The sequence below is a fragment of the Scophthalmus maximus genome, chromosome 14 (genome assembly GCF_022379125.1).
Source record: "Scophthalmus maximus strain ysfricsl-2021 chromosome 14, ASM2237912v1, whole genome shotgun sequence".
NCBI classification, from domain to species: Eukaryota; Metazoa; Chordata; class Actinopteri; order Pleuronectiformes; family Scophthalmidae; genus Scophthalmus; species Scophthalmus maximus.
Genome location: NC_061528.1, coordinates 10,252,501 through 10,267,422, shown reverse-complemented (window position 1 = coordinate 10,267,422; position 14,922 = coordinate 10,252,501). Strand labels below are relative to the sequence as shown.

At 42.4% G+C, this 14,922-nt stretch overlaps 1 protein-coding gene across 5 annotated transcripts in view; it reads right to left on the bottom strand.

Annotated features, from left to right (window-relative positions):
- Positions 1-6,199: 6,199 nt before the first annotated feature.
- Positions 6,200-14,922, bottom strand: part of atf2 (activating transcription factor 2) — a 17,916-nt gene continuing 9,193 nt past the window's right edge. For all 5 annotated transcript variants that reach the window (XM_035651638.2, XM_035651642.2, XM_035651640.2 and 2 more), the window contains 3 exons: positions 14,659-14,865; positions 11,014-11,119; positions 6,200-8,107 (listed from right to left, as the gene is read on the bottom strand). In XM_035651638.2, the coding sequence (XP_035507531.2) occupies positions 7,878-8,107; positions 11,014-11,119; positions 14,659-14,865 (543 nt within the window). In that variant the 3' untranslated portion in view covers positions 6,200-7,877. The remainder of the gene's footprint in view (positions 8,108-11,013; positions 11,120-14,658; positions 14,866-14,922) is intronic.

The window sequence follows — 14,922 nt, the reverse complement described above, 5'->3', positions numbered from 1 at the left end:
TATCATGATTCAATGTATTTCTCTGTTTCACAGCAACGGAGATCGTCTCTTTGTTGCGCTCACATTTTAATTGTGGCTGTCGTGCTAGAGATTGTACTGTGCTCTTAAACATTTCATGTTCAATACAGATGAATAATGGGTCAAATTAACAAAGAAGGAGGTGAAAATGTAAAATTTCCCTCACTCCTTCTAATAAACAGATTCCTTAGAACCAATCCGACTGTTTCTGACAGTGTGTAAAATATTATTGTAAACAACTAAATTGTGCATGACTAAACATTTTCCCTCTTTATATTGTATGATCTAAATTAAAAAGCTGAAACGATACACACATTTGCTCTCATCAATATGACAGTAATATGACAGTGGATCAGTGGCAACCTCCATATTCCCCATGTCCAAATTTTAAAATGAAGCAAAGCCCTGCAATACCAAACTGCCACGCAAAACCAGTGATAATAATAATTTTGAATTTTAGGCCAACATCACTCAAACGAAAGTAAACAAAGTGTTTGTTGGGGACTGTTTTCGGCTGCAGATTAATATTTGTTTGGTGAGGATATGTGTGTGACTGACTCATTGGATGAAACATCATGTTTAAGATGCACAAACAAAAAATATTGGAAAAAATGTATTCATTGTTGGTTTTAATCTCCTCCTGTGGTTTGTTGAGGGGAAAGAGCTAAATGTAAAGAATGTCACCTGATATATTCTTTAAAATTGCTGATTATATAAACACACAGTCCGTCACACAGTTCAGTGTTTGACTGCACAGCTTTCTCAACAGCTGGAACAGCCGGGCAGGGGAGTTTATTTTGTCTCTGTGGGCCCGTCAGACAGGGCCGGTCCTCGTTTCACCTCGATAATGTCAGCATGAGAAGCATGAGACAGACTTTAATATTGCAAATAAAAAGCAATGACCTCATAGTCCCTGGTGTCATCTGATAAACCACAGTAATTACACTGCCCTTCATGTGTGATGAGAAGTGCCCTCATTAGCTCGGCACCGCTCTCAAACATTTGATAGTTAAATCGCGGGTTAGCAGCCCCCTCTGTAATCCCATTAGCTTCATCAAGCCCGGCCCCATGGAGGAAATGTGTGTGAGACCATGCAGGACCTCGCTGAGACAGAACTAATTCTGTCAAATTGTGTGCATCTTGAACAAATTCTTTTTTTTAAAGTCCACATAAGGATTTCTGAAATCCACGCCAGAGCGAGGCTGCGTTTAAACCCATTTAGTAGATTAATGGAAATCCCATTAAAGGGTGACCGACTTGAGTTAGTGCTGTAGAAATTAAAAGATACAGCTGTTGTGACAAAAATGGACTTAGCTCATCTTTCATGGCTCATGGTGAAAATAAAAATGCAGCCGCACTGTGAAGAGAGAATGTACAGCAGAGTTCAACATATCCATTGCGGTAATTGATGAAAAGAACTGATTTATTAACTTCATAAAAACAATTTAGTGGAAAATGAGATAACAGAGATGGCTGTTGGACTGATGATCCAACAGGACAGAACAATTCAAGACTTCACCTCGGATGATGGACATTTTTCAACACATGATTAATGGAGTATTCGGTAGACTTAATCAATAATGAGAATAATCACTAGTTAAAGCCCTAATCAGCAACAAACCATGTGAAGGGCATATCTCATAATGCAGAAGGTTAACAGTTAAATGGTGTGACCGACTTCTAGTTGCGTTGTTGTTTTTGGTCAAACTGATGTTTTCAATTGACCAATAATTTAGTGAGATAAAAATCCTTTCATGTGACCAGACAATAAAATGTTCCGTTGCTTGGGCTTGTTTTTACTTATGCCTGAGTTATTACAAACTGAAGATCAACTGTGAGAAAATGAGGATTCTATCACAGTAACCGCCGACCGCAAGAATGTGCTCGGAGCCAGCTCAACAAAAGCCCGGTACAATCCGCACAATATGGCCCACCGTGAAATGATCGACGGTGTAATGAAGGAGCTAATGAGGGGGATCAAGATCACCGCAGCGCCGATAAATCAACACAACTGTGCCTGCAATGATACAGGAGCAATCAGTAACACTGGTCAGTGCACAGGGAGCAGAGGGGGGAGGGGCGAGGGGCGGAGGGGGAGGGGCGACAGGCGGGGACCCGACACTGTAATGGCGAGTCAATGTCAAGTGCACATTGATTATGTTTTATGGCTTTTGAAAGAGCACAGCTTCATTTGCTTTTTTTTTTTTTTCTCATGCGCAACCATGAAATAATTCAGTAAATAACTGAATGAATGAATACACACACACTTAATAAGGATTCCAGCTGACACCTCTTTGGATAAAATCAATGTTCAGATTCCCGCTGCAGTGTCCGACGATCGATGAGGCTTCGCGCCGACCGGCGCTTGGTGAAGAGGATTCCCTCGCGTGAGCATGTTGAAGCAAAAGGTCAATCAACACGCCGGTCGAGAGACAGGCACCTTGACAGCACATTTTGAAATCATTTGAAAATAAATTGTGCTCACGCCGAGATCAGAAGACAGTCCCTCTGCCGCTGTTGTACGCGTGGATCGATATGTATGAATGATGAATTAGAAACAAACATCAAGACAGTTTCGACTTCGAATTCTGTCAAGGAGGAGGAGAGTGAGACGCCAGCGGAGAAGAAGACACCGGCGTCGGTGTCTTTGGTCAAGAACAAAAGACTTGTAACAAAAGCCGAGAACGTGTGAAGTGAGGCTGTGAAGTGTTTTTGACAAGTCTTTCTCCACCAAAACCTTGGATGTGTCCGTCCATCTCTCAGATCTTATCCTACCTGGTCTCTGGCTCTTAAGGCTTCATCCACACTACTACTGTCTCTCCGTCCAGTCGAGAGTTCTTGCTCCATATCAGAGGAAACATCCGTCCACACACACCTGAAAGCGCATATCATGTGTCCAAATTGGGGTTTTTACAGTTGCCATGGGCTGCAGGCGTTGAGTTATCCTTGATGCTACTGCTGCTGCTAGTTAATGACAAGAGCCAGAAAACGAAGTGGGATTTTCGGTGCACATACTTCTTTCTTGTCCTTCGTTATCTCCACGGTGGTGACGACAACTTCCACAGGAGCTCTGAGGAAAAAAGTATCTGCGTCCTTACCTGCGTCTTTACGAGTCACCAAACAGTAATGATACCACCTGGAACCACTAGGGGCACACAAGTTGTCTGTCTAGAGAAAAATGATCTCACCGCTTTTTTCCAGCAAACAGTAAATAGACAGAATAAATGAAGGAATAAGTAAACAGAGTTATGCTCGATTTGACCTGCATGTGCGGCCTTGTATCATCGGCACAGCCCACCATAAAACATTGATAACAAAATGAGCAAATGCACATGGGAACGATCGGGTAATAGCGCAAGACCCTCACGTACGGTAATAGATCAACTGCAGACCTTGATGCATACTGATGTCGGGAGGAGACATCCCGGAGCCTCCAGACGCACCAGGGAGCCCTGGTGCCCCGGAGAAGGATCGGCAATGTCATGCACACTCCACGCATGTGGACGACGGGCCCACTGGGGATTTGACTCCTCTGAGCTAATACTCCCCGATAATGCTATTAAATAGATGCACATCCCTGGTGGCAGAGCCTGATGCCACCAAACAGGCACCCTCCAATCAAGAGGAAGAGCAGACAGACTCCGTGCGACAGTGCGTTGTGGTTGCCGACTGAAAATAATAGCGCTTATCAGTATTTGTAGAAATAAGTTATTATATCTCATCAAGACTTCAATTAAATGCCCTGGCCACGTGTGAAAGAAATATTAGATGCCTTGAATTTGAATGACAAAAGAGGCCATCTTGCAGCGTGCTGCAGGCAGCTTTGTGCCCCATGTTTGGTTTGGGACACGACCAGTGTATTTACATAATCGGAATTAAATGTAAATCAAGCTGTTTCATCTCCGTCTCCCTGGATTTGAGGGGTTAAAGCCTGTGCTCAAAAACAGCGCCCCTCGGCAGGGGGAAAAGAGTTGCCATTGTTGAGAAATCTGGAGCGAAAGGCCCCGGAGCGTCTTCTTTTCAGCGAACCTCTGCGTTTTTCAAGTTTACCCCCGGATGCCCCCTGAAGGAAAGAGGGTCGCCAGTTTGTATTTATGATACTATTCACGTAAATGAGGCAGTTTGGCCTTAATCCTTTGCCTAATTAAGTGCCAGTCTGCTGAGGGCAGGCTGCTAAGAGCCAACGCGTAATACCTGTCGAATTATGGGAACAGCTGGAGCAGCCTGTCTGTCAGCAGATCAGCTCCACGTTATTATCCTGCTCATTTATCGAGAGGCTACAACCGGGAGACTCCCAACTACTTTGGTGCGATGGCCATTTTTGTTTCTGTTGCCATTCTTTCCCAATTAGTCTCTGCTGGAAGTGAAGGTTCCGTGTGTGTGGCTGATAATTTGGTGAAATATGGAGTCTGCTTCTGGGGAAACAAGGAAATTCATCGATGGTCACGTCAATTTCATAAACACAGTGTGTTTGTGGATCATGTTCGCCACTGCTGTCAGTTTGAAAGCTTCTCTTTCCTGCTGCATTCGCCGGAAAAAGGAGACACCGCTAAACACCATATGCATTCATTAATGAAAAACCTCATGAAATTAACATTAAAATCATTATGGAATGAATAATGAACAATACAGAGCTGTTTGCCAGGGGGAATTCAATTAATCCAACAATTAAATCCAATAGCCTGCACATGGAGGAGAAAAGGAATGAAAGTGATCACGGTGGTGGTGGTGCCCTCTTTCTTTCCTCCCTGCTCTGATTTAACTTCAAAGAAGCAGAGTCGAACTGTAGCATCCTCCGGTTCCAGCTTCTTCTTTTGGTACGTATAGCATCGAGCCAAAAGGGTTTGCTATTCGCCAACACTGTGACCTACATAGTAACATTTACAATTCTCCCCTCTGTGATCAGCAGCTAATCAAGGCTGCCCTACTTTGGCACTGTCGGGGGCCGCTGGTGTGTTGGCAGGGGAATATTTATTTATGTACAAACACACAACTGAGAAAATTACTCCAAATTTGTTTGTTGACTCTACAAAACAAACAAACATAACAGTTGAACTATATGTGAAGAAGTGTCCATTCTGATGTGGTCTGTCTGAGTGAATCTGAAGTTTTTTTTTCTCATCAGTCGATCGAAAGTGTTAATTCTATGCGATTCCTCAAAATGCTTCAATAATTCATGTTGTGTTTCTGTAAATAACAGATGCACCAAGTCAGAGACTTGCAGGTGAGGTGTAGGTTTGGATGCATCGCCACCTGCTGGAAACCTAAAGCTGGTGCTGCTGGATTCATCAGAAACATGTTCAGCTGTGAGTTTTACATTTTTGTCTGTGTTGACATAATGTGTAACAATCAGCACTATCATACAGTAAACGTATTAAATGTCAAACAGCAATCCATAAAACAAGTGTTGGAAAGTAACTAAGTACATTTACCCAAGTATTTTACATAAGTACAACTATTAGTTACTTTATACTTCTGCTTTGCTCCATTTCTAGAAAATGTCGTACTTTTTCTACTATGCATTTATTTGACAGCTGTATTAACTAGTTTCCAGATTAATAAATATATTGATTATTAATTAGAATATCCAGTATTTAAGAGTATTTTTTTCTTTTACATTGTGATAGTTTTACTTTCCCAAGTGTATTTTCTGGATGGGAAATAAATAACAGACACAGTTCTTAATATTAGTGTAAAAATATATATTCATGAATCACTTCATACAACTGATCTACTGAGCCACACATCCATAATACAGCATCAGTAATTATGTGTAGTTACTGTATAATAGCTAAGGTGTCAGGATGAATTAAAACCATCTAGTTCGGATGCTGAAACTGTTGTGACGTGTGTGAGAAATTATTATTTTTAGATAGTTTTCAACAAAGTACAAATTTACAAGACATATGATCATCACAAAAACTTCCACAAGGTGGCAGAATACACCACAAGAAATGTTTTCCTTCACCAGCAACATGATTGGTCAGTTCAGCACCTCAGTTCTTATCAATACACAGAGGGCTCATGTGGAATTTACAGTACAATTATTGTTTTTTTTTAAAGAAATGTAATTTAATAAAATTGTGTTCATTTATTTTTTCCACAACTTAAAACATTTGCACATTTCACTCAATCTGTAGTTTACACATGAAATCAGCCTTGATCATTAAATGGAGCCAAATTGGATTTTAAAGAGATATTAAAGGTTTATTATAACAACTTTTCAAGTCATATTTTCATACAGAAACTTTCACAAATTACAAGTACAGTTTCAACACAGTATCACAGCAGTTAACCCAAGTAAATTTAAGAAAAAAACTAAACGCTTTCAGAAACTTAGAGCCACCAACTCCAGTTGAAACAACTTGTTTAATGATATTTATCTGACGGAGACGTTACTGGACAGTTAAATTCTCGCAGAGAATTGTTATCTCATGCAGATAGCACATGACGGTAGATTTCAAATAAAAACATTAAGAAAACAATGTGTAAGCTTCTTGTAAAACTACACAGTAGTAAGCCCGAACAGACTAAGAGAAAAGGCAAATCGACTTCACGCTGTAATTTGCTTCCTATACAATTATTTCAATGATGAAACGTTCACAATCCTTACAAAGCAGTCGTAGTAGTCATGTTAGTATAATATACATGATGTGATTCCAGTCCACATCTGAATCCATTATGATACCGAGCCAGAGAGGCCGATCCTAATGATGGAAAGAGTCCAAAGGTCAGTATTTTTAACACGTGATTAACAGAGCTCAGCTACTGAATCCAGACTATCCTGTTAAAAAAGACACAGAGTACATAACACCTTGAAAGATCAATGTACTATTAATGTGATTTACAGTGTTTTCTAAAAATGTCATCTAGAATTGCGATCATGAAAACAGCAGAATGTCCTTTAGTGTTCCGCATCAGACACTGAAGGCAAAAAACAGTCACATATAAAAGCAAAGACGGTTCACAAAAGCAGATCTCCTCTACTCAGTAATCATGTTTACGAGAGTCTCAGTCTGAGAAGACGGCAATCAACTCAAAGGTACAGAAGTCATTTATAGAAAAACATTGATGGCACTGAATGAAGTCAACATCACCATGATTGAGTAATGGAAAAATGTACTGCAATCCTACAATCATTGCTTCATGAACAATCAGTCTACAGACGAAATGTCAATGAAATAAACATTATTAAACTGCCCGACCTCCTTGAGACTATTTTACAAGCAGAGGTGAGCTCGAACATTCAAACTGCACAATAAGACGACGACTGATCTCACTAAACATTGAATCATTCATTTACATTTGTGTCACTTGGCGGCATTAAAATCTACTTCCAAAAAGCTGCCAGTACCTAACGTGTGGACTTTCAAACCCCCCAAACAAGATAAACCCACTATTCTCTCAAAATGTGCAAAATGGAAAAAGTAACTATATACATAAATAAAAAAGTGACTGCTCTTTCTGAAACTACATCATAAAGATAGTGTCTTTATGTCTTTTAGTCTTATAAAAGTCATGAAAAAAACACAAACTTGTTACAAATGAGCCACGACACACTTTGGTAAACTCTAACATTTACTGATCAACCGGTCAAATGGAAAAATATATGGGATTAATTAATAAATAACTCAAATACAAATACAAAAACATTTCAAATCCATTTGTGTTACATCTTACACCTAAAGTGCCCGTTCTTTTATCTTCATTGCATTTTTCAAAAAGCATTGCCTACGGAGGACAAAACAAAATCAATTTTAATAAATTCAGAACGGTCCAAACTGAAGCTGAGGGAGAACCATAGAGACAGACGGGGTCGCAGCGCTCCAGTGTCAGTGCTCCGCCACAGTTATGGACAATCAACTCCCTGAAGGCTGAGACTGGGTGGCGTCTCCCCGCGGCTCGCTCTCCTCTGTGCTGTGGTTTGATGTGATGATGGTGGCGGCGGCGCTGGACGGGGCGGAGATGGCGACGGTCGCGGAGGAGGAGCTGACCCCGTTGGAGGTGCTGATGGAGCTGTGCTGAATGGCCTCGTTCTGGGGGCTGCTGGGAACCGACATCTCCTCGCAGCTCTCGTCTTTGTCAGAGACTGAAAAAAAAAGAATAAACAGGAGTGTTCACCACGTGGGCAGCGAGCAAATCACGACAAAGTCTGGATTATCTAATGTTGCTGTTTCCTGCTGTTTTCATTAGGGGCTTTTTACCTGGTGTAATCCAGAAGGGCTCTGGAAAGCTTGGTCTGTACTGTTGGCCTAATCAGATGTAAAAGAGCTGTTTGCGTGTGGTACGAGCAAAAAGCGTTCCATTAATCCCCATAATGCTACTTCTGCACCCCTTCCTTTAATTAAAGCTCCAATGTCAATTTAAACCCACATCATAAGGGTGCGTTACATTCTGGGGCATGTGGCAGTGTTTCCCATCCCTAACCGCATTCTCATTTGTTTTTTGTTACCTTGCCAACTACTGCAGCGACAGATGATTACAGCACCTGATTTTAATGATGCTCACACTGGAGAGTCGGGAAGACTTGGAGTTGAAATGCCACCAGCTGTTAGGCAGTTGCATTGAATTAATTGGATCCGGGTTGGAGAAAAGAAAAAAGAAAAGAGAGAGAGAGACTCTACTCTCATGCTCTGTTTCATAAAGGAATAAAGGAGCACAGTGATAATTAATATTGCTAATGACACAAAGTCACTTGGTATGGCACTTTGTAATTAATGACCGGGACTCGTATTTGGAGTTTGTAAAATACAGATTCCATTACGAGAGGCAGCGACTAAAGATCGGGAGCTTCGTCTGCACCTCCTCACTGCACTTTGACCGCGTGATTTAGTGCAAGTGAATGTCAAAGCGCCGTAAACTCCCTTCGTGTTTTACCATGCAGAAGGTCAACCTCGGAATAAATCAGCTTGGAGGTTTTTTTCCATGTTCAAGTGAGCATTATTACTCCTAACGACATTAAGGGCCGACCCGCCGATACATAATAACACTCCGAAATCCTGGTTCCCCGGGCAGCCGGGGGGCTTCTCTCTGCTCTCTTGGTTTCTGACGTGGGGTCCGCTGCGAGCAGATGGACGGTCGAGTGTGCCAACTGAAAGCATGTCCTGGCTTGTTTGTGGGGCAGTCTGGGTAATTTCCTCCCACCTGCCATGGTTACGCCTGGTCAGGACGATGAAGGGTATTACTGGGTCTGGGGGCCAGTGCAGCCTTGTGGGATGTGTAACTCTCAGAAAGCGGAGAGTTTGATGAGGCGTTCGTGTGAGTCGGTGCCACGGATCAGTCAGAATGAAATAATGTGTTTTACTAATTAGAGAGATAGATTATTTCAGTGATTCCCAACCAGAGGCACTTGTACCCCAGGAGGGTACTTGTTCAGTTGACGGGGGGGAAGAGAGTGGAGGGGATCCAGATTTTGTTTTTTAAATATATATCTACATATCTACATAATGAGGCGGAGGTAAAACCTCCACACCGTGTTGTAAATGAAAAGCTGATCAAACTTACCTAAAAATCGACTGTTAAATTGTAAAATAAATGCTGTAATATCTACTTTTGTGCGACCAATAGTGTTAAAGAACGTCCAGTTTATGGTTACATGACAGGTGGTGTTGATGAAGGGGTATTTGACCTCGTCTGAAAGGATTGTGAGGGTACGTCAGACAAAGAAGGTCAGGAATACAGACCATATGGAGTTTTGGGAGCCAATGGCAATATTGGAGAATAAGAAAATTGGTCGATAAATATATATTAATTCCTTAGATGTCGTTATCAAACACTTGATAATTTAGAGTTTAACCATAAACGTATTACAACGTGTGAAGGGCTTATATTGGCCCACCGATATATCGGTCGGGCCATAGTTAGGAACATCTCCTTTCTAGCAGACTTTTCTTATAACTCTCAAGTTAGTTGGCTTGTCTAAAGTCTACCCCACCTGTCGTCATGAACCAGACTGATGAACTGGGCCTATTTGGATGAGGCTTGCAGTTTTTTTTTCCAAACTGCAAAAATAAAAAAAAAGGGCTCCAAATGTCATCCTTCACAAAGGTCTGGGAACACAGGACAGACGTCCTCAGCCAACGCATGAGAAGGACGATCCAATTCATCTGCAGCAGATCCTGCTAAAAACAATCGGGACGACACTAAATGAGACCCGGCTCCGGCGGAACACTTCCAGCCTGGAAGGCATCAGTCCCATAATGCGCATGACGTGTGTCAGTGGGACGGTTAGCAATAAGGGATGCATAATGAACCGCCTAGCTTGGTGGACATCCCCCCACGAGAACGCTCCGCAGTGCTGTCAAGCTCGCCGCTTTAATAGACTCATTTCAGAGGCAATCATTGTCAATACAAGTCAGCGGAGGTGTTTAGAGCACAGTGGAGGGGAAGCTTGTGGCGCACTTCTCCTCACCGCACACGAGCTCATCTGTGAGGGGAAGGTGAGTTATGACCAGAAAATCAGAATGACAAGAGCCACAGTCTCGGGGAAAACGAAGAAATATAGGCAACATAATTCTAAATGAGACCACGTACAGTTGCAGGCTGGCAACAGGAAATTTGAATAAAGAGGATGTGATGGGCAGAATCTTCTCCTATTTTCTAGAATCCATAAAGACGATTGCGGTGCGTATGGTCGAGACATTAAATGTTACATTTTAATTACAGTATGTGGGCGTTGCATCATTCACGGTAGATATTTAGCCTCATTTGACAAATGTATATTCAGGTGTCAAATGAAAACAATTACTTCCATGTGGTTAGCACCTGTGGCCTCACAAAACAACCAGGAAGAATGTGTCTGAAACAACGCTGCCTATAAATATCTGAACTTTTGGAACGTTTTTTTTTTTTTTTTTTTAAAGGGGGGATTTAATACGACAATAGCTCTTTCCACTGGGCCATAAGTAAGACGTGTCCTTCTCTTGGTTAGCTGGAGCTCATTTCAGGAGCATTTCACTGGAGGCCTCGGGCTGAGAATAATGGAGCATTACTCACTGTGATAGCCAGATTTCTTCTGCATGGCGGTTACAGGGCAATCTTTATGAGCCAGAAGAAGCTGCTTCAGCTGAGCCACTTCGTTTCTCAGCAGGGTGACTTCATTCTTTGGGAGAGAGGAGACACACAACGGCAGTGAATTAAATGGCCACTCCAGTATGACAAATTAAGACATGAAGACAAACAGACGACACCATCTCATAGTTCAGAACCCCTTTTTGTGGGAATAAATTATGATTCAGAAACTTTGGTCATGTAATTACAAAGGTTTTAACCTTTTGGACCTACATTTGGTACCAACAGTTACAAAAGAAAACGAATAACAATATATATTGACAATATTCTTTTACAAGTTAAGTTTTATTTTAAAGAACCAAAAATTGTGATGTATGTAAGTGTGGTGTAGAATGTTCCCCTCAGTACAAACATGTCAGCGCTCTCTGGTGGACAATCTATGAAACAATAGATATATTTCTACCATAACATCACTTTCTGCACAGGTCTTGTTATTTCTTGGCCAACATTCAAGCTGATACAGACGTATCTGCCAAGAGAAATAGGAAGTGCATGTGTCGGCTCACTGGAACTCAAAATAGGCAGCTACATTAAAGATGTTTTTGGCAGGAACTCCAGAAAATGTCAGGAAACCCGGTAGTTTGCGTTTCACATATGAAGAACGCGGCAGGAGAGCGTCCAAGTCAGACGCCTTCACACCAACAGGAACATTTCCGAAAACCTTCTGTAGCGTCTGTGTAGAGCATGCAGGAGGCAGGACGTGAAGATAATAACTCTGCGGAGAGCAGAGGATTTTTTTCTGTTTACAATCATGAACACACCCACTTGCTCAGTGTGAATTATCTGGAGAGTTTCCTGTTGTATTACCACATGGGCTCACTGACACTTTCTGGAAATTTTACTAGGAAAGGAAAAGCTCCGGAAAATGTCCGGAGCAACATTTGAGAACATTTGCGTTTTTAACATACAGCCCCTGCGGAATATCTCAGGAAAATGTCCAGACTGAAGTGTGAACACGATCCCAAAGAACACAAGAAACTAGAATGACACTTGTGGTTTTATGCCTTCCAGTCATTACATCCATGTCTGTCCAGACTTTATAATTTAATAAAAGGTATTGATTGCATTTGACCTAATAAGCAGAGGAATTCTTGTGTTAAGAAATCACATCGACCTTGATCTTTGACCATCCAATTATAATCATGTCAACATCAAAACTAAGAGGATGTTTGTGCCAGATGTAATGAAACCTCCCCGCATGCGTTCACAAAACGTGAGGTCACAGCGACTTTGACTTTTGACCACAACAATCTAATCAGTTCATCTTTGAGCCCAAGTGAACATTTGTGCCAAATTTGAAGAAACTCCGTGAAAGCAATGATCACATTGAAGAGGCCCCAAAAAAACAAACATATTACAGGAAATCCCAGGGACTTTGATGTTTGTCCACCACCGTTTCTGCCATATTTGAAGAAATTCCCACACGGCATTCCGAAGATATCGCATTCACAAGATGAGACGTATCATCAAAGACAGACAAACTGAAAAACTTACGCCTCCGGCTACGACTGTACCAGCGACTGTACCGGCGCGGAGGCACAAGAATAAATCCTCAAACCTGCTCAGACTGTACCTGTGAGTATATAGAATATATACTAAGTCACATGGTGAATGTGGCTTCATGCTCTCTATAGATGAATATCTCTATGTTTTATCTAATGCCAATTATGAATGGGTGTTAAAAACTTCCGACCTCTGTACAGTGAGCACACGTGACGTGACCAATACATTACAGCAGATAAACTCATATTTTGTGCCGCAAAAAAAAAGAGCAAACACAGGGAAAGGTAACACCACAGTGAAGGAATTCAAAATAAAGTATGATGTACTTCTTCATTTATGTTTTTCCAACACAATAATTATGGGCCTTCACTGGCCACCGACCAGCACATTTGTCAGAGCTGAGCTGTTCGAATTGTCAGCGCAACTTCGTGGATGCTGCGGAGATTTACACTCGCGCATCGTTACGGCTCCCCGGGGAACCGGAGGATTTCTGCATGTCGTAAAAAGGGAGCCACATTACGCTGAAGGTGACTTTAACTGGATTTAGAGCGGCCGGGGGCCCTGCAGAACACCCAATGGCAGATTTAGGCTCCTTCGCTTCTCCTTTAAAAAGGACTGTGGGCAGCTTAACCTATTAGTCTAAAAGCAGCCAATTCATTTGATTCCATCTGCTTAGTCTTGCTGGTGTTGGCAGGCCTTAGTTATTGTAAGGCGGATTCACACGCAGCTGGATGGAGCGTATTGGCCACATGTAGCCGACGCCATATTCACTGTGCGCCCACCGTGACTGCCGCCGTTTAGAGCCAACATAAACACAGGCGTTACTTTCAACTCTCCTTCCAACTGACTGAAGAGAGGCATACAAGTTAGACTTGTGTAAATCACGAAATGTTGTTTCACTGGTTGGACGTGAAAAACTGTATCCTACTTTATAGCTGAGGCATGAAAATAGCGTTTGGTTGACTTACAAATGCGTAAAAAAACCCTGTCAACACCGCGACAGTAACACTGCCAATCGTCAATCCGGCTGCACTAACATCCGACCGCCTCACACGGGGGAGTGTGATTCCGGACTAAGCTGGACTTTTGAGAGTGTAACTTGTTTCTAACTTTGTGAATTAATCAAAATTGCAGCAAATGGGCCACGGGTAATGCTGGGAGCCCTGCGAGCTGCCTGGCCTGACACCTCATTAAAAAGCCAGTTAAGGATGATGTTAAAATAATTGTGCATCATTAGAGGCAGTTTCACTGATCAGCTGGGCCATGTCAGCATGTTTTTTTTTTTACAAAAACCGCACTGCTGATTAATGCCTTCATATAAAGCACCCTTTTATTCTCTGCCACATGTTCTTCCCTACTTTGTAGTTAACAGCAATGATCTAACTATTTAGAACCTGTCCTTCCCCTTTCATCTACATTTATTTATGTAAATTCTCAGCGAGTGCAGCCATGACAAGTGGTGATAACTTGTTTTGTGAACCAGATATTGACACAAACCAATTTTTTTTTCTTCCCCCACTGCCGTCTGTCCCCTCCTCCACCTTCCACATCTTACTCTGCTTTCATAGAAAAAATGAGACAGTGAGCAAATAAACACCACATCTCATTTAATTGTCTGGAACACCGATGTGCTGCACCCCCGGCTCACACTTATCAACAGAGACAGCGGATACATGAACTGTTTCGAACTTGTCAGCATCAGATCCTAATTGCTTCCAGCGAAATGAAGGTTCACAAAGACACCTTTCCCTAGGAGATTTTTGAGGCCATTCAGTAAACTGCTGAGACAGAAGCGAAGACACGCTTGTGTGCCGCTGACATCTGGAGGATACATCTTTATTGACAGGGACATATCGATGTAAAGGGCTCACACACTGCTGCTGTCACACGACAGCTCTTCTTAATCGGCTTTAATGACTTCATCACCACAGAAGGGAAAAATATGTGTACACACACTTATGCCAGCAGCAGACGATGATAAACAGACGTGGGCGTGCATACATACACTGACACACAGTTAGCAGCTGTTGGCAGATGCAGCGAGTGAGGGTCAGAGGTAAATCACACCTGTAGTTGTCCGTTCACGGAGTTGAGGTCCTCAGACTTCTTCTCCAGAGACTGGACCCACACTTTCCTCTTCTGCCGACAGCGAGAAGCGGCCGCCCGGTTACGCTCCAGGAACTTGCGCCGCTTCTCATCAGGGTCCTCGCTTGTGGTTCTGCGCCGCCGACCCCCTGTGCTCGTAGGGTTCTGTGCAGGGGGGGCCGGGGAAGCCTGAAGAAAAACAAGAATCGCAAAACACGGAACAACAACTGTGATAAGAAAAATCAA